Below are 22134 nucleotides of genomic sequence, written 5' to 3' on the forward strand. Positions count from 1 at the left end.
TAACACAGATATGTCTATCTGTTTGTTAAATGAATTGTTTTTCTCTCTGTACCTTCCTCCCAAAAATCAGGCTACAGAAGAAGTTTCCAAAAATTTGGTTGCCATGAAAGAAATTCTGTATGGCACAAATGAAAAAGAACCTCAGACAGAAGCGGTAGCTCAGCTGGCTCAAGAGCTGTACAATAGTGGACTCCTTAGCACTCTGGTAGCTGATTTACAGCTCATTGACTTTGAGGTAAGAAACCCGCTTCTCAGCTTTCAAAAACATGCTTTGTGGTCCCCTTCCATACATTCTATCCTTTGGGACATTTTAAGATCCCTGTTAACCATTTCACCACAGTGTATGTGAAGTTTCTTGGGTGTTTGTGATACCCTTTCATTTAGGTTGTATTTTATAAACAGCTGCTTTCTGGGTCAAGGAATGAACAGTCTAAAGAAAGTTGTAGAATGTTAGAAGAGCCTAAAAAATGTCTATTAGAGCAGAGATCATGTATTTTGTGTTTTGTGCTTGCTTGGCACTGTTTTTAAATTTTTTATTTAGTGTAGTGTTGAAATAGCAGATTGTATTGACAATTCTGCATTTCTGACTTCTGTAAAATTGTCTCTGGTAATATTGGGTCTGTACTCATTAGCCCTCGGCTGGAGCAGAACAGCCACAAGCCATTCACTCTTGGTCTAGCTGCAGACAGCACAGCTTGCTTTTTCTCTAGGGGCCTGCTTTACCCCCCACCCTCAGTTTGTTGCAGTCGGATCATGGCGTGTTAGGTGTATAGTGAGTTGATGAAGATGATAGCCCTTGATTCCAGCCTGAAAAACTCTGCATGGTCACAAAGCAGCCTCTTTGGCTATCATGAGTGTGCTTTAAGTCTCAGTGTCTATCAGCCCAAGTGATTAGATGTCTGTGCAGGTTTTGTCGGGGAGGGGGATGATATGATATAGTTTGAAGAAGGGAAGGGTGGATACTTCAGTAATCTTTAAAATAAAGAAAAACATTTTTTGTCCTACTATAGAAGATAGAACTGATATTTCCATTTATTTATACGTCTGATTTTATGTATTTTTAATAGTTCATCGAATTCTAACAGTTTATTTTCTCTGCTAACTTGAGGGGTGCACTTGGGATATCTGATCCTTCTCCTTTGTCTCTACCCATTTTGTTCCCCATTTGAGACTTTAGAGACACCAGGGTTTTTTTGTTTTAAGTGTGTGCCATGGGACTGATTTAGAAAAATTACCATTACTGCACCAGAGCCAACACAGGCCCCAAGTCCATGGACTTCCGTGCTCTCTGGACTTTCTCAGCCTTGTGACAGTGGCTGTTCTGAAACATCTCTTGAAGACCGGTTGTCCATGATTGATTTCTTAGGCAGCTTTCTGATTGTTAAGGTTCAGTAGGTGATCTGTTTTGTGCAGTGGTGTTGGAAAGTTCTCATCTCTGAACTACTGCATTGTGATACTTAATGCTTTCCTTATTAATATAGTTTTATCTATATATATATATATAGTTATATATGAAGTGTTTGCTAAGTGACTGAACTTAATAGAGATTATCTACTTGCTATTAAAGCTCAGCTTTTTACAGAATTCTCTGAAGTCATTCCATTGAGTACAAGAGAGAGTCTCTTCCCTTTCCATTTCTGTAGAAGAAAATGTACACTTTGTATTATTCACAACAGAAGTATCCACTTGTGTAAGGTTGTAAGTGTACTATCAACATCTGCTCTCCATAGTGAGTCAGTGTGCTTTTGAGCCTTAGTGGTGGTGGAAATCACGTATGGATTGTCATGAGATTTCACATTGTCGATAAAATTTTGTTTAAAAATTGTACACTATTAAAACCAAAAATTTGGGATTATAACTAGATAAAATAAGAATTTTAATGTCTACAAATGTTGTAAAGTCAGATACTCAGTCATACCTAATACACAGTGGCTCTTTGACTTTATATTGAAGGGTGGATGGGCATTTTAATATTTAGACAGGTAAATATTTTAATGATTGTATTCCTAATAGGGCAAAAAAGACGTGGCTCAAATTTTCAACAATATTCTCAGAAGACAAATTGGTACAAGAACTCCTACTGTTGAATACATCTGCACCCAACAGAATATTTTGTTCATGTTATTGAAAGGGTATGTACAATGTGATAAAGTTTATATTCTTAGTTGAAAATGAAAAGGAAAAATTGTTTGGGTGGGGATAGATAACCAGGCTGGTGAATATGGGAAGATTTTTCTGTATAGTTTTAGCTCACCTTTCTGTAGCTCTTGAACATACTACCCTTTTAAATTTTTGACCTGTAAACTAACACAAACATGCCCTGTAGATGTAAGCTTAAAATTGGGTGAATTGTGAACCCTTAGAAAAGACATAGAGCCTTATTTCTGTCTGTAATGTTGAAATGGTTGAAGTCCATTGAAATCCCAGCCAAGTTGAGTCCAAAGACGCCTCCTCTGCACTTGGCAGCAGCAAAAGAATTGTAGTGGGGTATGCTTGCTCCTCACCCTCACTCCACAGAGCATGCACTATGGGGTCATCACTGTGCATCTTCCAGGAGTTATCCTGAACTAAGCATGCGGGCATTTATGATTTGGGTAGTTGTGCATTTTAGAAAAAAGTAAAAAGTTCTTCTTTCTCAGTACTGAGTCCACCTGGCTAGCAAGGTAGTCAGTCTCCTGCTCCATGCCAGCAGTGCTTGCCAGCTCTCAGGACCATCCCAGCACTGTCAGTGTTCTGCTAAACTAGTGGGCAAGCATGTTCCTGGCATGACTGCTGGCGTGAGTCAGCTTGCTCCCCTCCCTCTAGCTTTACAGCTTACCTCATGAGGATTTGTATCTACGTGGTTAACACTTCTCCCAAGTTCAGACTTGCTTAGACAAAGCATGAGTCAGTGGCATGTCACATGCCAGCATCCTGCTTCCTCCTTTCTATTTCTACCCATCCATGTTGCCTCTTCAGTGTGTTGCTGTACAGAACTTTTGTTGTATGAGTCCAGTGTCCCTGTGGAAATGTGCTGTGTGAGTAGCCTGAAATTTGAGTGTTCTTAAAAATGTGTTATTGAAGCCAGAATTTCCTTTGCCATAAAAGCCAGAGGTTTATTAAAAATCTATAAATTAGTTAACACTTCCTATTATTTCATGACAACTTTGATGTAAATATTTTTTAGACAGTATATAAAATTTAAAACACACACACACAACTTATGTCTCACTGTGTAACTTTTGCTGGCCTTGAACTTAAAAGATTCACCTACCTCTACTTTCTAAATGTTAAGATTAAAAGTGTGAGCTGTTAACTCTAGGCTAAAATAAGATTTTTGAAGGACAGTTTAAAGTTTAAAGCTCTCACCTGAGCTGGTCAGAGCAGAATCCTCAGCAAGAAGGAAAAGCCTGAGAGTGGAGCTCGGCTTGGGACCCACACCCACATTCCTTCCACTGCACTTTATTAGGGAACTGAGCATACAACCATAAAGAAAAGACAGCAGACCTTCCCACCCAGAACACCTCACCAGAGCCATTAACCTTATGCCATCCCTGCTTGCTATGGTCCTCACTCTTTCTTCCTTACACACAATGATGGCCTTGTTCATCCATGGCCATCACGCACATACAGTGTGTGTACCATGCAGGCTGGAACAACCACAGTACCTTCTACATACCTGCTACAACCCAGGGCCCAGCTTCTGTATTTGCTTGATTTTAACAAAATGAGTTTGTTTAAATTGGTTTTCTTTTTTAACAAGGTTTACAAACTGAATTTTATAGATAAAACTCTTAGTTAATCTGTAATAGTTAATCCCCTCATTTAAAAAAATATATGCCATTTATTAAGCAACTGGGTCATTTGTTCTGTAGAAAGCTACTTATTTTACTAGAGTGTGATGGCACATGTCTATCCCATCACTTAGGAAGCAAAAGCAGGAGGCTCCCCCAGGGTCACAGTCATTTTGTTGTGCTGCATTGAAAGTTTAATAGGCCAGCCTGAGCTCCATAATGAGACTGTCTCTGAAAAAATATTTTTGTTTTATATTTTAAATTTACATTCCTATGATATTATTTAGCATAATTCACCATCTCTTATCCCTTGGAACTGATGGGTAAGATTTAGATTCACGTTGAGCAAAGCATCATGGGTGATGCCATGTACTGCCTGTCACATGTTATAAGCACCATTGTGTCACTGAAAATGAAGTTGAGAGTAATCATTGGTTGGATACAGATCTTGTCTGTTCATTTTGAAGTTTGCTATCAAACTTTCACCATGGACTTTTATATGAATTTAGATGATTTTTATACCTACCAAGGATATTATCCTGATTTAAAACACCAGTTTACTATGCCAGATGTGGTGTCACAGGCCTTTAATCATAGTACTTGAGAGGCAGAGGCAGGTAGATCTCCATGAGTTTGATGCCAGCCAGGGCTACATAGCAAGTCCTTGCCTCCAATCAATCAAACAATCAGTAAGTAAATAAAGAAATGAGAGTTCACTGTAGATTCTGGTATTGCTTCTTCTAATTAAAAGTTTTTGTGTGTGTCGTCCCCCCCCCCCATAAAGTAGAACCTCTCGACAGTGATGACTTGGCTAGCTCCTGATACAGTCTGTCTGGGGAAAGCCAGTGCCATTCTTTGAATTCATTGGTGCTCTAGCTACTAACTTGGATACACATTGAATAGATATTGGATGTTGTATCAGGCACTTTCCTGTTGCTATACTAAAATAATCCTAACAAAAGCAACTTAAGGAAGGAAGGGTTTGACTTTGTGATCACAGTTGAAGGATGTAGTGGGAAGCCATGGTGAAGGAGCTTGAAGCCGCTGGTCACATTGCACCACAGCCAGGAAGTGACGAGCGCTGGCGCTTGGCTCACTTTCACCTTTTCATTTAGTCCAAGACTGCAGACCGAGCTCCTGGAGTGGTGTTGACCATAGCTGAGGCGGTCTTCCCACTTCACACATCAAGATCCTCCTTCACAAGCATGTCCAGAAACTAACCTGGTCTAGATCATTCCTCACAGGTGTGCTGAGAGGCTTGCCTCTTGTCAAGTCGACTGTCAGTATATTAACCATCACAAACATGTGGTCCTTTGTGAACATTACTTTTTTAAATTTAAGTTGTCTCATCTTAGGCCACTGTATGCTCATTTGGTTGGCCCCTTTGTTCTTTTGGTAGAGTCCAGTTGCCCTGTGATGGCTTCTTTGCTTTCTGCTCCCTTACTCATTTTATATGATTCCTGCCTGACCTGGGAGGTAGCATTCTTTAAGAAGCCACTGTAAGCCATCTTTTAAGATACCTGTCATTGGCTGGTTGTGCTGCTAGTTCTAGTGTGCATATGGGAAGTACCAGCATTGGCCTGGGTTTGGAAACAGTAGAATTTTACTGGCTATTTAATCTACTGTGATCTCTAGTCTAGTGTTAACAGGTTGTACAGAGTAACTGTTTGTCTTGTACTCACTGGCTTATGGTTTAATCATTGAGACAAGCTTGACAAACTCCCATCAAAACCTGTCAAACTTGTACCAGACTGCATTACTTGTCCTGCTAGTCTCCTGTTTATTAGAGATAAGCAAGATTAATGGTGTGATCAGCTATTTTGTGAACAGAAATTTTAATCAAATAAGAGCCAGTCAGCATGCTGAGTGCCGTGCCCTAAGTGAGGCAGAGGAAGGCAGGCCTGCTCTGGTTGAGGATCCATGAGCATATGTACAGTGAGAGGACAAAGATAGGGCTGCTAGGCAACAAGTTAAGACTGCAGGATCTCAGGGTCCGTGGGTTTGCAAGGGTCAGTAAAAGCAAAGGATCCTGGTGGCATATCTCTGGTGTAAAGGTCCAGGGCAGGAATGAATACCATGTGATCAGCAGCATTTTATGCCAGGCTAGGAGATGGCCTGTCCCAGAGCAATGGATCCAGTGAGGGGAAGACTGGACCGTGAGCCCAGCAGTTGCTTTGGCTGTAGTTTTGAACTGCTAAACTAGAAATACTGGTGGTGAGCTTGTTTGTTGGGTGGGTGACTTAAGGCCGCGCTTGAGCAGACGTGCTGCTGGTTAGAACGTTCACGAGTGAAGGCAGCAGTGGAAATAGACAGAGGAAGCAAAGCTAAGAGACTCTAAAAGAAGTATGAAAGAGTCCAGATGATTCCAAAACAGGAAGTTCTTGAAAGTTGGAGATTTGGAGCTGGGATAGGAAGAAGGGAAGTTTTTGAACTGCACTGTCTAATGGAGTAGTTATTAACCATATGTAATGACTTCATTTTAAATTGTGGCAATTTCATCCCTCTTTTGCACTAGCCACATTTCAAATGCTCATGGCTTAGTAGCCAACATGACGGCCATCGCACCACCATGGACTGTTAGACTAGGTGTTGGTGACAAAGCAGTCCTGCCAGGATGAGAGCTGAGGGGCAGGGGTTGGGTCCTGGTGTGGAACGGAGGGATGAGATTTCACGTTAGATGCACTTAGCTTATGTCGACCTTTACTTGAGACTGTCAGAGACACTGGGAAAGGAAACTCATTATGGTGGTGGGGGCCGTGACATTGTGGGCGCTCCTTAGCAGGTGAAGACCTCAGCAGAAAGAAAGGGGAACCATCAGGGAGAGAAAAAGGAGAACTGGGAGGAGTTTTTTCTATCCTATTTTTTTCAGAGATGGGATAGTGCTGGGTGGGGGTGGATTAGCCCCGTGATAGAATACTTACCCAGCATTCACGGGTCTTTGGGTTTGACCAACCAAAACCAAAAAGAGAAAGCCAAGCAAAGATGAATACTATCAGGACATTACACAGATGGAGCTTGGTTAGTTCTGTTTTGGCCAAAGGGAAGTCTCTGCTGGCCAAGTAATTATTTCACTAGAGTATTGGGAAATGCTGACTACCAAAAACCAACCAAACAAAAAACCTACGGGAGATTGTCAGTGGGAAAGAGCTAGAGCCAGTGAGTGTAGCATGGAAGATGAGAGCAGCCTGTATGAGCAGGTGTCAGCCTGTGAAAGGCGGCGGTGTGCTTGAGAAGGGAAGAAGAAATGCCGAGACGGAGCTGAGAAGAAAGGGAAAGGCTGTGTTTGGAGAGGTGTTGAGGAGGCTCCAGGGTCTTGGGGTCCCCTGTGTACTCTTAGGGTCCCCAGGTTCTTTGTGGTAGAGATGCTCTGTAAACTCCTTGGAATGAGGCTTGCAGTTTTATAGGATTTACATGTATCTAAGGGTCTGAAAGAACTGTGTTGAAACAGTGATTATTAATACAGTATTAATGCTGTATATTTGATGGACCTATGTTTATACCATGTTTATACCGAATTCCTGAAGTTGGAAAGAGTATTCTGTATTACTCTTCTATTCAATTTTTTGGTTCTTCTGGTTGTTGTGAGCACAGTAGGTAAAAGCTAAGCGCATGGATCGAATGGTCCGGGCACTTCTTTCTAGATGTTTTCAGACACGGAACTTCTGCTCTTGTGGTTTCTGCCGTAGCTGATTTTTCTTCATTGAAGGCAGCTATCCATCTCTGCACACAGCTGTAGGGTCCAGATTAAGTGACCCTGCTGTGGTCACTTAGTTAGGAGTGTCTGAAACTTCTGTTGAGAAAGTTTGAAATGCTCACTTTTGCTGTTTTGAAAGAGCAATCATATATGGCTTTTATTTGCTTTGTTTTGTTTTTACAGGTATGAATCTCCAGAAATAGCCCTTAATTGTGGAATAATGTTAAGAGAATGCATCAGACATGAACCACTTGCAAAAATCATTTTGTGGTCGGAACAGTTTTATGATTTCTTCAGATATGTTGAAATGTCAACGTTTGACATAGCTTCAGATGCATTTGCCACGTTCAAGGTAACATGGAATTCTAAACACACTTGCAAGTCAGATCAGCTTTGCAGTTTCCCAGTCTTTGTGTCTCCCCTACTCTATACACGACTGCCCTCTAGTGGAAATAAAAAAAGATGTATTTTATATGAATTGGTATGTTTTAGGTATTTGTAGTAAACCCCCGCCACACACACACACACACACACACACACACACACACACACACACACACACACACACACACACACAAACCAGAACAGCATAAAAAGGTGGGAAAATTAAATTCTCCTATCTCATTGGAAAGGCAAAAGTCTTGTAAGGTCAAAATTGCACTTTTCCTGTTAAATCATCCACTAAACGTGGCGTGGATAATATACAGAATACCCACCAACCAGGCTTTCTCTTGTGATGGGGGAATTCTCTGCAGTACTTCCTTTGGTTAGCACTAGATGAGGTGATGTGATTGCCTCTGCTTAGAGACCATATTTTTTGGAATATATGTTATTAATATAAGAACCACATTCAGTATGGAGAAACCCACTATTGTTGACAGGCCCAAGGCAGGGTTCACTTCCTCACACCAGAGCATAATTGAGTCACAGCAAAGTGGCAGGATCATCTCTACTGTTCCCTCCATCCCCATCTGCCTAACTTACCTCCCTGTGCCTTTTCATATACTGAATGCATGTGTGTGACCCCACCAGTTTCTTTAGTTGCAAGCTTCTGTTTATGGTATATAAATGAAGCAGCAATCTTATATTTTCTTTTTTCCCCCATGAGGATAAATCTTGATGTATTATATCCCCTTAAATGACCTTATAAGTTGTTGGATTCGTGTTTCGTATACTTACATGTAGCTCACTCACACTCAGACGCCATGAACACACGGTGAGAAAAGCTCACTTTCCTAGTAAGAGCTCAGCTTTTTAATAAAGAGCACCTGCGGTAAGGACATATGTGAGGGTGATGACTACATTGGGACAGGATGAAGGCCTGGGAACTGGCCAGTAGGGTTTCACCCTGGCTGAGAATAGTGCCATGGTGTGAGTGGTGCCCAGGATTCATCTCCCAGAATCAGTACAACTTCTGCAGAAGCTTTAGGGAAGACCTCAAATACATATATGTAATTGTCCTGTACAAAGCAAACTGCAGTGAATTTGAGCTCATAACATGGAGTGGTCACTATGGCTGCTCTCTCTTCTCTGCTAGACGTCAGACACAATCCACACACCCCTTTCCCCAAGTTGTATTGGGGACGGATCCTTTTTTGGGGGTTGGGTTTGGGTTTTTTGTTTTGTTTTGTTTTGTTTTTTAAAGATTTATTTATTTATTATGTGTACAGAAGAGGGCGCCAGATCGCATTGCAGATGGTAGTGAGCCACCATGTGGTTGCTGGGAATTGAACTCAGGACCTCTGGAAGAACAGTCGGTGCTCTTAACCTCTGAGCCATCTCTCCAGCCCTTGTTTTGTTTTGTTTGTTTGTTTGTTTTGTTTTGTTTTGTTTGTTTTGTTTTGTTTTGTTTTTCGAGACAGGGTTTCTCTGTGTAGCTTTGCGCCTTTCCTGGAACTCGCTTTGGAGACCAGGCTGGCCTCGAACTCACAGAGATCTGCCTGCCTCTGCCTCCCGAGTGCTGGGATTAAAGGCGTGCGCCGCCACCCTCTGTCTACCTCAGATTAGACCAGGTTTTCTAAGTCGCTGACTACAAGTCCTTTTCCCTTCACTTTTGCTACCACCTAATCTAACCCCAGTTTAAGGTTCCTTCCTTGTTCCAGGAGATGAAGGTACTTCCAGCGACCCTGTCTCTTCCTTTCCCTCTGTAATATTAGCCAGCTCTTAGCAAGTACTCATTTCCAACAAATCCTCTGCCATCCCAGGCCCTGGACGTCTTCACAGAAGGCTTTCATGCTGTTATATATAAGGTCCAACTCCTGCGTTAGCTGCCTAAAGTACCCCCTTCGGTCCCATCTACCCTGACACCATAGAAATTTGTTTCCCATATTGACCACAGTCTGAGTTCCCAGATGATAACACGTGGGTAGAGAGATGTTGGGGATCTCCCTTTCTGCCATGTGGCCCTTTTGTCGATCTCTTGCTCCTCTTTATATCATAGACCTTTGCATCTTAGAGCAAATGCTTTGTACTTACCTGTTCTGAAACTCCAGGCTGGGTTGAGCGTCAGCACCTCTTAGATGCCCTCTCTATTAGTCTTCTGTAGACTGTGACCAGAGAGCAGCAGGCTCTGGCTGCACTTACTCAAATTGTCCACAAGAATTATTCAGCCACAAAAAAGAAATGGCACTGACTGTGTACAGACACATCTCTTACTAAACCCACCCACTCGTCCATCCGTCCATCCATCCATCCATCCATCCATCCAGTTTCTGAGTACTGCCTTGTTTTAGGTGTTGTTTTGAGGTCTGGGGATTCAGCAGTGGCTCATATATTGAAGCCCTGTCCTTGTGGTACCTAACCGATACCTTGTGGTCCTAAGCATGGTAGCAGGCTAAGGGGTGGAGAGTGCTCTCTTTGACAGGCAGGCTTGGGTGTTTTCTCCGTTAATACCTCCCTTTGGCATCATTGTGTTCCTCTCTGGGTTGCAGCCATCAGTACTTGCTAAAGTACTGGCCACACCACCACTTTCCTCTTTGCCTATGACAGCAGAGTTGGGGGTATCTGCCAAGTGGAGGTCCTGTATGTAAAGTCAGGCTAGGCAGCAGATGTGTGCTGAAGGTTTCTACAGAGTGACTACTGCATCTCCAAAAATGCTGGAACTGAATTCTTTTTTATTTTACCTGTTTAATTCTCATGGGAGACTTGGAGAAAATGACCAGTTTCCTGAACATCCTTATTTAAGTGAGGGAATTCAGCACAAACCCTATCCAGCAGTTTGAGTAGCTGTAAATCTTGGAGGTGGGGTTAGAAGCCTTCTTAAAAAGCATACTGTGAAGAACATTTAATGTCATGCTTTCCCAGACATGTCTTCTGATTTTCTTGGTTCGTTCGTTCGTTGATTTACTTAGTAATACTAAGCCCTTGCTATTACTGGGTAGTGTTTAGGTGCCAGAAACTCAAAGCTTGTAAAAATCAGTGTGATCCGTGTGTTTATGGAAGTGACAGTCTAATGAAGGGGGGTGGGCTTTACTAAATAACCCCACAAACAAATGTAGAGTCACAGCCGGGCGGTGGTGGTGCACGCCTTTAATCCCAGCACTCGGGAGGCAGAGGCAGGCGGATCTCTATGAGTTCGAGGCCAGCCTAGGCTACCAAGTGGGTTCCAGGAAAAGGCGCAAAGCTACACAGAGAAACCCTGTCTCGAAAAACCAAAAAAACAAACGTAGAGTCACATCTATGACCAGTCAGCAAAGGTTTCCTGAGGAAGTGATGTCAAGTCAGAGTTGGGGGTCAGGAGCAGACAATTGGACGGACGCGTAGAAAGCCTCTGTGAAGGGAGGTTATCAGGAGGTGAGCGACAGATCAGGAGTCCCAGTATATCTCCACAAAGGAACTCGAGCTGAAGTGCTGCTGTCCATGTGCTCGAGCCAGCTCCAGAGAGCCGAAATGAGGTATCTGACCGAGGGATACCAAGGTTGTATCATGGCTAACTTTATGGTCCTGAGTAAAATTCATAATGAAATATTAAATACTGTCTGCTAACATTTAACATCCGTTTATCAGTCAATTTGGCACAGAATATTTTAGAATTCTCTTTCCTAGGAAAACATTAATGGAGAACAACTATAAAAATACATATTTTTCTTTTTCTAGGATTTACTCACAAGACATAAATTGCTGAGTGCAGAATTTTTGGAACAGCATTATGATAGAGTAAGTATGTGACATATTTTAAATAACATTTCTAACTTTTTTTTAACAGAAATTAACTGAAGATTTAAGGTAGGTTTTGTATCAGAGTATTTGACTCTACGGTGTTTGTAAGTGGTAATTACTGCTTTACTGAAACAATGTGGAGTACTGCTAAGTCTTGATTCATACACTGCCCCTTGCGTCTTTTCTTATTTTAGAAGAGGAAATGGTCATTTTTGCTCCTGGATGATAATCTAGCTAAGATGCAAAGAGAATTTAGTGTGGCTTTTTTTACTTTTTCTTCCTTTTCCATCAGTTGCTCCCTACAAACAGAAAGAGGCAGCAGCTGATGGGTTGGAGCAGCGCTGGCCTGAGTTGGCAGGACGGCAGCTTTGCTCCTGCCTCCCTGCATAATCCTTGTGGCCATGGCCAAGGCACTTACTGCTGGGTGGCTTAGAGATCCTCCTCGTTCATAAAATGGGGACATTGCTTCCAGCTCTGTCAGTGACCCCCAGAGAGCTGTCGTGATCCCAGGTGCTTGGACGACTTACTGTCCTTCAGTCACACAGCTGCCCCAGGGCTACAGTGCCTTCCTCTGGAGGGCGTCTCGCTGTGTGTGCCACAGTAGTTCCCAGAGCTGATGGGACATTTAGAGACTTAGAATACCTGTCCTCTTAAACCTCTTGTCTGTCCCACAAGACTCACCTTAGTTTTTTAATTCTCCTAGTAGTTTAAATTTTTGCTGTTTTAAATGTTGCTGATGGTTCATCATTTGCTTTCCTAGTCCACTCCATCATAAGGTCTTTAGAGACAGAACCTGTGCTTCCTCGTATGTTCCTTCTGCTTCTCTCCCCTCTCCAGCAGCATCATGGCATGTCGCTAAGCAAGCAGCCTCATAAATGGCTGAAACATTGACAGCACTGTATTTCTGCCATGAGTGTTTGGACATGGATGTTTCCTTTTGTGTGTGTCTGGTTTGAGGCGGCAGCCTTCATTGCCTTGGGGCTTATAGGCTTTAACACAGTGGTTCTCAACCTGTGAGCTGCCACATGTCCTGCATATCAGATATTTACATTATGATTCCTAACAGTGGGAAAATTACAGTTATGAAATAACAACAAAATAATTTTATGGTTGGGGGTCACTACAACATGAGGAACTGTATTAAAGGGTCACAGCATTAGGAAGGTGGAGAACACTGCTCTACCATCAAACTGCCTGAGTCTGGTTTCAAGTGCTAGTAAGACCAAAGGTCACTCTCTGTGACCTCTTTAACCTCAGAATAGCACCTGCCTACTAATAGTGTGTGGCCTTCTGATGCTAAAACTCACAGAGATAATGCTAGAACATTATAAGCAGTTAGTAATCGGGACCTCTGTTACTACATGTTACTATCTTAATTTAAAACCTCCTACACATAGACCACCTTATTTAAAGAAACTTCCTATACACGATGAAGTCTGTTTTAATGTTGAAGTAAAATAGTTTCCTATGTATTATTAGTGGATGAGACATCAGCTAGTAAGATTTTAGAAAGAGACAACTAGCAGAAATGTGTGAACTACAGTCAGATCTGAGGGAGAAGGGATTGAAGTCCTAACAAATAAAGTACATGCTCCTAAAATCCTGAGCACTTAGGTTGTTTTTGTTTTTAAATGACTAAAGCATGGGGAGAGCAATTAATTAAAAGACCAAAAGATGTGTACTGGTTGCTCTGAATTTTCTGTTGACATTCTTGAAGGGGACTCAGATTGCCTGGCATGGGTTGGCTTTAATGGCTCCTACCCTGGTGACATGTTCTTGTTAGTGTTGCCACTTTGAAGACCTGGTGGGCTCTTGTCAGCTCTGGTTTACAGCTTTGTACTCTCCAGTTTCTCAAGCAATGATTTTTTTTGTGTTTCTTCCAGGAATATCTTTTCCTCTGCCCATTTCTAAGCAGTGCTGCTCCGTTCACATTGGAACCCAGTTCTCACCTTCCCAGACCTCTGCTTAACACACTGCTGGGTTTCTCCTCAACTTTATACCTTGAAAGAACAGCATCATTTTTCTCTTTGTTGTTGAGATGAATTGAGTCCCTGTATATAAAATAAATAGGAATTTTCTAGTCTAACACCAAGCAATGAGTGTGGAAACTGTGAGAAGGAGTTAGTGCTTTATGCAGATGATTTAGGGTGCAGAGGAGGACTTTGTCAGAGCAGTCTCTGGATCTTGCTAGACCCTGGAGGGACCAGTCCCGGGAGCTCCCTGCATAGAGGAGCAGCACAGAGAGGAAGGTTTGACACCACTGTCAGTATCTAGAGAGCATGGGCCTTTGCTGATGTTCAGAGTCGGCCCTGAACTTTATAATGCTATCTCTCCTCCTTTTCCTTAACCTTGATGTATGTTTTCTGGTCTCAGTTTTTCAGTGAATATGAGAAGCTACTTCATTCAGAAAATTATGTGACAAAGAGACAGTCACTGAAGGTATGTCTGATTCTCTTTCTTGTGTCATTTGTTCCTCTTCATTGTGTATTTGCAACTTGAATTTGGAGAATGTTGGGTGTAGAATTTAGGAGAAAATACATTTGTGATTTGGGAGTAATCAGGACTTTTGCAGAGTTTGGGGTTTATTAGTAGTCTTTATGGGGTAAATACCCACATGTAAGGTAGAGACATCAAAAGGGAATATAACAGGAGATGGAGGAGGATTTTATCTCCTAACAGTGCAGTATTTTAGATTCTGAAATATTTTTATAGGGATTGAAGTTTTTATTGGGCTGGGCAGTGGTGGCATGTACCTTTAATCCCAGCACTCTGGAGTCAAGAGGCAGGTGGATCTCTCTGAGTTCCAGGATGGCCAGAGCTACACAGTGAAACCCTGTCTCGAAAAACCCCCAAGAAAAGAAATTTTTGTTGATTTTGGTTTCATTTTGGTTTTGAGACAGGGTCTTGCTATATAGCTAAAATTGAGCTTGAATCCTTCTGTGAAATGCCTCTGTGAAAAGCCTCCCAGTGAAATGACAAGCGTGGACCTGTAGCTGAAGTTTTCCTGGTCCTGCCTGGCCCGCGGTCAGGACAAATCTCTCTCACCCGCCAGTCCCGCAGCCGCTCAGACCCTACCGAGAAAACACACAGACTTAATATTGCTTACAAACTGTATGGCTGTGGCAGGCTTCTTGTTATCTAGTTCTTATATCTTAAATTAACCCATATCTATTAATCTATGCCTTGCCACGTGGCTCATGGCTTACCGGTACTTTACATCCTGCTCCTCTACATGGCGGCTGGCAGTACCTCCTCCTCTTCCGCCTTCCTGTTCCCTCAATTCTCCTCTCTGCTTGTCCCGCCTATACTTCCTGCCTGGCTACTAGCCAGTCAGTGTTTTATTTATCAGTCAATCATAGCAGTACATTCACAGCATCATGCCTTGCAGAAACATACTTTTAAATGGATTCGTGCCAACTAGATAAAGCGTACACCACATGTGGTATAGACTTGGCAGTAAGGGTTGGGGGCCAGCATGTGAATAGTGAAACTGAAATGCATAGCTTTGCTTGCTTTTATCAACACAGGATATGGACAGTTCCATTTGAACCTTAATCCTGCTAGATGTAAGAGTGAACCATTGGCAGACTAAGGAGTTGGGATACAGCTCAGTGGGCCGAGTACTTGCATGCAAGCATGAGGACTAGCGTCAGATGCCAGCACCCACCTGAATGCTGGGCAGCCACAGCAGTCAGCCTGTGCTTGGGTTGTGGAGACGGGAGCCTGGGGTCAAGCCGGCATGCTAAACCAAATCAACAAACTCTAGGTTCGAGTAAGACATTCTGCCTCAATATGGCAAGTGGAAAAGTGGCTAAGACAGACACAGGTATTGGTCTTTGGCCTACACACACACACACACACACACACACACACACACACACACACACACACACACACACACACACACACCCATATACCCATCTATCCATATACAGCACACATGTGTGCCTACACACACATCAGCATGTTTGTAAACCACACACATGCAGCTGGCAAACTACAGCCTAGAGTCCAAACTCAGCCAACTGATTGATTTTTGTAAATAAAGTTTTATAGGAACACAGACATTTATTTATATATCGTCTTTGGCTGTTTGAAACTGTATCAACAGATTCAAGTGGTTGTCACAGAGATCATATGGCCTACCAAGTTTAAAATGTGTGTTGTCTGACTTTACAAGACAGATGCAGGCCCCTGTATGTCTTATGGTGGTTATTAACTATGAGGCAACACATCCAGGTGTCAGGAAGTTATTTCTACAGGACCTGGAGGTGGAATTCCAAGGATTTAGAATCTCATTTAAAAGTTTACTGGATGTATTTTAATTTCCACTTTGCTCAGAATTCCTCAAAAGTACCTGATTTTGTATTGATGAGACACTATTCCTTCCCTGCTGGCAGCAACTTTATATCCCTGGGTAAAACTTCATTTTCAGTGTCCAAAGCCTTCAAGTTCTCAGTCATCTTGTTTGAGATAACTAAACTGCAGCTAGTCTTGATTCAGAATGCCTGTAGCTTCTGTGATAGATGGTGAACGCAATGAAAGCCACATCCGGAACACCCATTGTGAGTCTTCATAGAATGCAGGCAGGCCGCTAACTACCTTGAAAATTAGTGATTATAGGACTCAATAATATGAAGCCTGAAGTTGTTAATTATAGAAATTATTATATTGCTGGCACAAGCCTTGATCCCAGCACTCAGGATACAGAGGCAGGTGAATCTCTTGAGTTCAAGGCCAGCCTGGTCTACAGAGTGAGTTCTTGGACAAGAATTATCACACTGCACTTCCGTTATGTGGGGAATGGGGCACGTGCAGAGGTCAGAGGACAAGTTAGGGAGTCAGTGCTCTCCTTCCACCGCATGGGTCCTGGGGATCGAACTCAGGCTGTCAGCCTTGATATGCAAGCACCTTCACCCACTGAGCCATCTTGCCAGCCTGAAACCTAAGTTTTATCAATTCTTTATGAATCTTAGGTAGCATAGATTAGTTTTCCTGACCAACAGATTTGGGGGTGGGGATATGAATACAGGTGCTGGAGGGGAGGCCAAGAGAACATGTGAAATCCTCCTGGAGCTTTGGTTACAGAACAGCCATGAGCAGCCCACGTGGGTGATAGGAACCTCTGCAAGAACAGCACGTATTCTTAACCACTGAGCCATGTCTCCAGCCAGCACCACAGTTTTTGAGTCTTGGTTTTTGGTGTTTGTTTTTTGTATAATGAGAAGCTGTTTACCTAGAGGTCAGTTGTTAGGAAATGTCAAATATCTAGAGCTCATCTGGGAACCAGGTTGGTTGCTAAAAAAGCAGCTGCCATCAGGCACAATTCTGTGCTTATGTCCCCATATGATCACACTTGAGTCTCCAGAGGTCAGTCCCATCCCGACCTCATTGGATACACCGTGAAGATAACACACAAAGAAGGCGAGTCACACTCCAGGTTACATGTCTAAACCCAGGCAGGCTGGCACAGGACACAAAGACGGTGCTGATGCCTGCTCCTGGCAGGGTTCACAGCTGACACACTGGGCACACTGGGCTGTAGCTTGAGCTTAGCACAAGCACACACGGAGGAAGAGCTCAACTGAGCAGTAACCGTTCGCATGCTGTGAGTTTATATGGTCTGCCGAGGACGCACTGGAACAGGCAGAGATGGTCTCAGCTCACTGCTGGAGTCCTTAACAGTCAGGATTGTTGGGGAGCCTCCGCTGGACATACAGCTCTGTGGGGCAGGTGTGAGAAAAGGAAAACTTTTTTTTTTTTTTTTTGGTTTTTCGAGACAGGGTTTCTCTGTGTAGCTTTGTGCCTTTCCTGGAACTCACTTGGTAGCCCAGGCTGGCCTCGAACTCACAGAGATCCACCTGACTCTGCCTCCCGAGTGCTGGGATTAAAGGCGTGCGCCACCACGCCCGGCGAAAAGGAAAACTTTAGCATGTGTTTAGGCAGACATCACCCTTCATCTTGGAAAGCCCTGCTAAATATAATTTAAAACGTGTAGGGGAGAGGGGCTTAGTTAAGATTAATGAACAGAAATTCCTAGTATCCTTTGTTCTGACCACTTTCTTGGGTAGTGGTTATTTATTGTGTTGTTCATTTTTATTTTTTATTTTTGCTGTTTCTTGAAACCTGTCTCTAGTCTCCTGATTACTATAAAGTGGGGTTGTTGTTTTTTTGTTTTGTTTTGTTTTGTTTTGTTTTGTTTTGTTTGCTTTAAGGCTTACTAATTTAATAAATGTGTTCTCAGCTTCTTGGTGAACTGCTGTTAGATAGACACAACTTCACGATTATGACGAAATACATCAGTAAACCTGAGAACCTCAAATTAATGATGAACCTCCTCCGAGACAAGAGCCGAAACATCCAGTTTGAGGCCTTTCACGTGTTCAAGGTGGGCTACACTGCCAAACAGTGCTCTCCTTCAGAGCTGTTCATTACAGTTCCTAAAGACTGCCTGATTACCGTGACCAGTGTGGTACTCAGTTCAGTGTCTAGACAGACGCTGGGACCTGGAAATGGGCGGGCCGTTTGGACTGGAGACTAGGAACGTAGAGTAGAGGGGGCAGGAAACAGCTTGCACAGAAGGTTGTTGAGAGAAGTGTTTCCCTTGCTGCCCTCCTCCCCCATCCACCCCATCTGAGGCTGGCCTCCCATTCACAGGCTATCTGCAGTGGATTGAGGGCAAATGCAAAGCCAAAAGTATTGTGTAATGCTTTGGGGATGGAAGGGGTATCCTCTTAAGATCTAATCTAACTTGTGCCCAGAAATAATTTATTTGATTTTAAAATCAAAGCCAGTATTTAGTCCTGACTACGTTTCAAAGTTGGCAGAATGAGCTTGGCAATCTTTGCGCTAAAACATGTAATCATTAATATTTCTCTGTATCATGTAAAAATAAGCTCTTCTAAAGCAAAAACCAATTACCTGCCCAGGTAAAGTTTCTATCTGCCCAGGAGTTTGGTTCTCTGAATGCTTCTCTGACAGACATGGTTTTCTCTTACACAGGTGTTTGTGGCCAACCCCAACAAGACACAGCCCATCCTAGACATCCTCCTCAAGAACCAGACCAAACTCATTGAGTTCCTCAGCAAGTTTCAGAACGACAGGACGGAGGATGAGCAGTTCAATGATGAGAAGACCTATTTAGTCAAACAGATCAGGGATTTGAAGAGACCAGCTCAGCAAGAAGCCTAATTTCAATAAACACCTTCAGTATCCCATCCAACTTGAGCACTTGCTGTTAGCTACTCAGCATCAGGCACTCTTATCGATTCATGAGGAACATTACTGCTAATCTGCTGTTAAGTGAACGGTTTTCATTTTACCTTTTTGTTTTTCAGTCCAGGTTGGAGAGCGTAGCTGCTGCTGCTGCTTGCACATTAGAGCGCACGTGGCCTTTCCCTGATCTCTGTGTCATTTCAGAACTCACAGACTCCATTTGCTCCAGGAGTTCTGAACGTGGCTGGGTTCATGAAGGCAAATGTATGATGAAAGCGCCATCAGCTGACACCTGTACATCGTCACTGCTCTTTGCAGATCTCTGCAGTATGGCATGGGTACACCCAGCATCCCAGAACCAGATCATCCACTGTCGCCGAAGGAACATGGCGTGTACAGAGATTTTTGGAGATCAGAGGGGAACTGTATCCAGTGTGAGCTTTGGGGAACATAAAGTTGACATGCAAATAAATTGATACTGAAACTTAGCAACTTCTCAAGTGTGGAGCTTCATAAGGTCATAAGGAAAGTGTATATATGCTTTTCACAGCTTTCTAGAACTTTTTGACATTTGATTTTCTTGAGACTCGTGAACCTGGATGTGTTGAAAGGAATTTTAAACAGTAGAGCTAGCAGCGGCACCTACGTTTCATTTCAACACTGCTTACAGGTTTCTTTTGTATATAATTCTTAGAATGCTCATTTCTTTTAAATCGTTTAATTTGTACAGCAGAGGAATGTTATTGTAGTAGTATGTAACTATTACCTGAGTTTTGCAAAAAAAAAAAAAAATGCTCATATGTAATTGAATACTTGAGATCACATGGAAATGCTGATTTTACCATTTGAGGATCACAGCACTAAAAGAAGAAGAACAGTGGGGCGCTGTTGGCAGGCGGAACTACAGTCCTGGAACTCGGTCCACTACATGGACTTGCAGAATATTGGCCTTATTCATTAAAAATGAGTCCTAAGATTGCCATATCTATGAATGATACAGATTATGCTAATAATGCTGATTCTTTGTGGGGTTGGGGGGCCTCTGTAGAGCACCCTTTCTTTCTTAGAGTAAGTAATATCCAGTACAGTAGTCGTGAAACTGAATAATTAAAACTTTGGCTTTTCTTAGGAAAAGAAGAGCCCTAGTCCTAGGTGTCCTCTGGGGAGATTGATTGTTTTTAATGTCCTTTTCCTTAATGCTGCAAATTATCAGTATTTATAAAGCAACTGATTTTGCACCACTTTTTGTGACTGTGACCACAGCAGAACAATATCTCCTAGACTCTATCTACATAAAGTGACTAGAATGGTGTCTCAGTGACACACAGATCACAACTAACAACTTAAAATCAGAGTTTGCCCGATCCAGTGCATCATGGCTGTAGCTGACTAAACCATTGACATCATTATTCTTTGCTAGCCTCTCTTACTAACTGATTCATTGACCAGTAAAAGGAGCCTCCCAGCTGGGGTCTTAGCAGGTTTTAAGGTTTCCTTCAAGGAACACAAGTCAGAAAAACCACTCTAGAAGGTACCGGTGTGTTCTATTTCATTTAGATGGCAGTCTACAATGAAGAGTTTCCAAGGCTCTCTCCACCAGGGTGTGTGTGTGAGAGGGAGAGGAGAGGGAGAATTCATGTTCGCTAGTAGAAATAGGGAAAGCATTCAGTCTCCTGGACAAAGAAATCCTCAGCAGGAGGCAGAGCCAGCCGAGCTGACCCAGTCCTTGCCCTCCAGTGCTGTGAATTAGGATTTAGTGTGACAGCAGTCCTTACACCAAGTGGAAGGGGTGTCTCCTTGCCATCTAGCTCTTAGAACTTCAGACAGAAAAGAGTGTCCACTTGGGCAAACATGAAGTAGTGCTAGAATCCTGGTGTGCAAGATGAAGTGTGGTGTGTCAAAGAAATGTGTGTTACTAATGCATTGGAAGCTGGAGGCAGAGAAGACTTCTGGATTGTTTTTAAAACAGAACAATGTGAAAACATTCAAAATTGAAAAGTTGCATTTGATGTGTGATCATTTACTAGGTTCCTATTACCAAAACGATTCTCCTGGGTGTGGTTTCTTTGGTGTTATAAAGGGTTAATTTTACTTAAGGCAGTTACTTAATGTAATTTTTTTTAAACCCTTTAAAAAAAAGTGGGAGATGTATACAATTGTTAATGACATGGAAGTGTTTCCTTTCTCCTGAGGAAAAGTGAATTTCTTATCAGAATATCTGGCTGGCCCTGTAATTTAAATTAAAATAAAATTTTGGAGAAACTGCCTTGTGATGTCCTTTAGACAGTCAAATTATGTCACTGTGGAGAGTCCCATCAAGAGACACAAGCACACATTTTGTTAAAGACTGGACAGGAAACAGTTACATCACACTCTTTGCCTACTCAAGAGCTAATGCACCCAGCATGAGGTTTCCCAGCTTGCCCCTCTGTACAGCATGATGTTCATGTCACACCACCCTTCCTTGTCTGTCTGTCTGTCTGTCTGTCTGTCTGTCTGTCTGTCTGTCTGTCTGTCTCTCTCTCTCTCTCTCTCTCTCTCTCTCTCTCTCTCTCTCTCTCTCTCTCTCTCTCTCTCTCTCTCTCCCTCTCTCCTCTCTCCTCTCTCTCACACACACACCAGGTTCCTAGACAAGAGATTATATCCTCTGCAGTTAATTTTCTTTCTGCAGTGGAAGTGCTTTTCTTGTCGGTGTCTACAGACTCCACACATGCTTCCATGTTTCCACACAGGTGGCAGGTTGTATAATTTTGGCTGATCAGAATTAAAACTTAGCAATAGCTTGTTAGCAATAGCTTGTTACCACCTATATCTTGTGGGTCCTGGAGCTGACACATGGGGTAGGAGTGGGAATGGATACACTGTGTAGTGGCTGGGACTTCCTTTCAGTTGAGATGCCAAGATGAAGTGACCAATGAGTGGCAAGCCTTGGAAACTCCTGGGTGCCGTTCTCCAGCAGTCCCTTGGCTGGGTTTAGTCAGTGTCCAGGACCATCAGTACCTTGTACTTTCCCCGTGTTGTGATGGCCACAGGGCCCTCCTCTGGACCCAAGTATAGGATGACTGTACCCAGCAGCTGCCCTAGCGATGGTGACAGCTGTGGCTGGTGGGAAAAGAGACCCAGTGCTTTCAACCTCAGAAGTGCTTGCCTGCCTCTGGAGTTTGAAGCCCCAACATCCACCATGCTAACCAGCTTTGATTCATTCTGAACCAAGCAGAGCTGCTTTCACGCCTGAAACCCACTGGAGGTTTAGTGTAGTGCAGTGTAGCTCCTTGGTTTAGTGCTGCAGCTTTA

General features: G+C 42.9%; 1 protein-coding gene across 7 annotated transcripts in view; it reads left to right on the top strand.

Moving 5' to 3' along the window:
• Cab39 (calcium binding protein 39) overlaps positions 1-19328 on the top strand; it is an 81132-nt gene extending 61804 nt beyond the window's left edge. For all 7 annotated transcript variants that reach the window (XM_076549482.1, XM_076549486.1, XM_076549485.1 and 4 more), the window contains 7 exons: positions 71-235; positions 2014-2132; positions 7651-7819; positions 11563-11622; positions 13999-14064; positions 17870-18013; positions 18628-19328. In XM_076549482.1, coding sequence (XP_076405597.1) covers positions 71-235; positions 2014-2132; positions 7651-7819; positions 11563-11622; positions 13999-14064; positions 17870-18013; positions 18628-18816 — 912 coding nt within the window. In that variant the 3' untranslated portion in view covers positions 18817-19328. The remainder of the gene's footprint in view (positions 1-70; positions 236-2013; positions 2133-7650; positions 7820-11562; positions 11623-13998; positions 14065-17869; positions 18014-18627) is intronic.
• Positions 19329-22134: the final 2806 nt, after the last annotated feature.

The sequence above is a fragment of the Peromyscus maniculatus genome, chromosome 13 (assembly GCF_049852395.1).
Source record: "Peromyscus maniculatus bairdii isolate BWxNUB_F1_BW_parent chromosome 13, HU_Pman_BW_mat_3.1, whole genome shotgun sequence".
Classification (NCBI taxonomy): domain Eukaryota; kingdom Metazoa; phylum Chordata; class Mammalia; order Rodentia; family Cricetidae; genus Peromyscus; species Peromyscus maniculatus.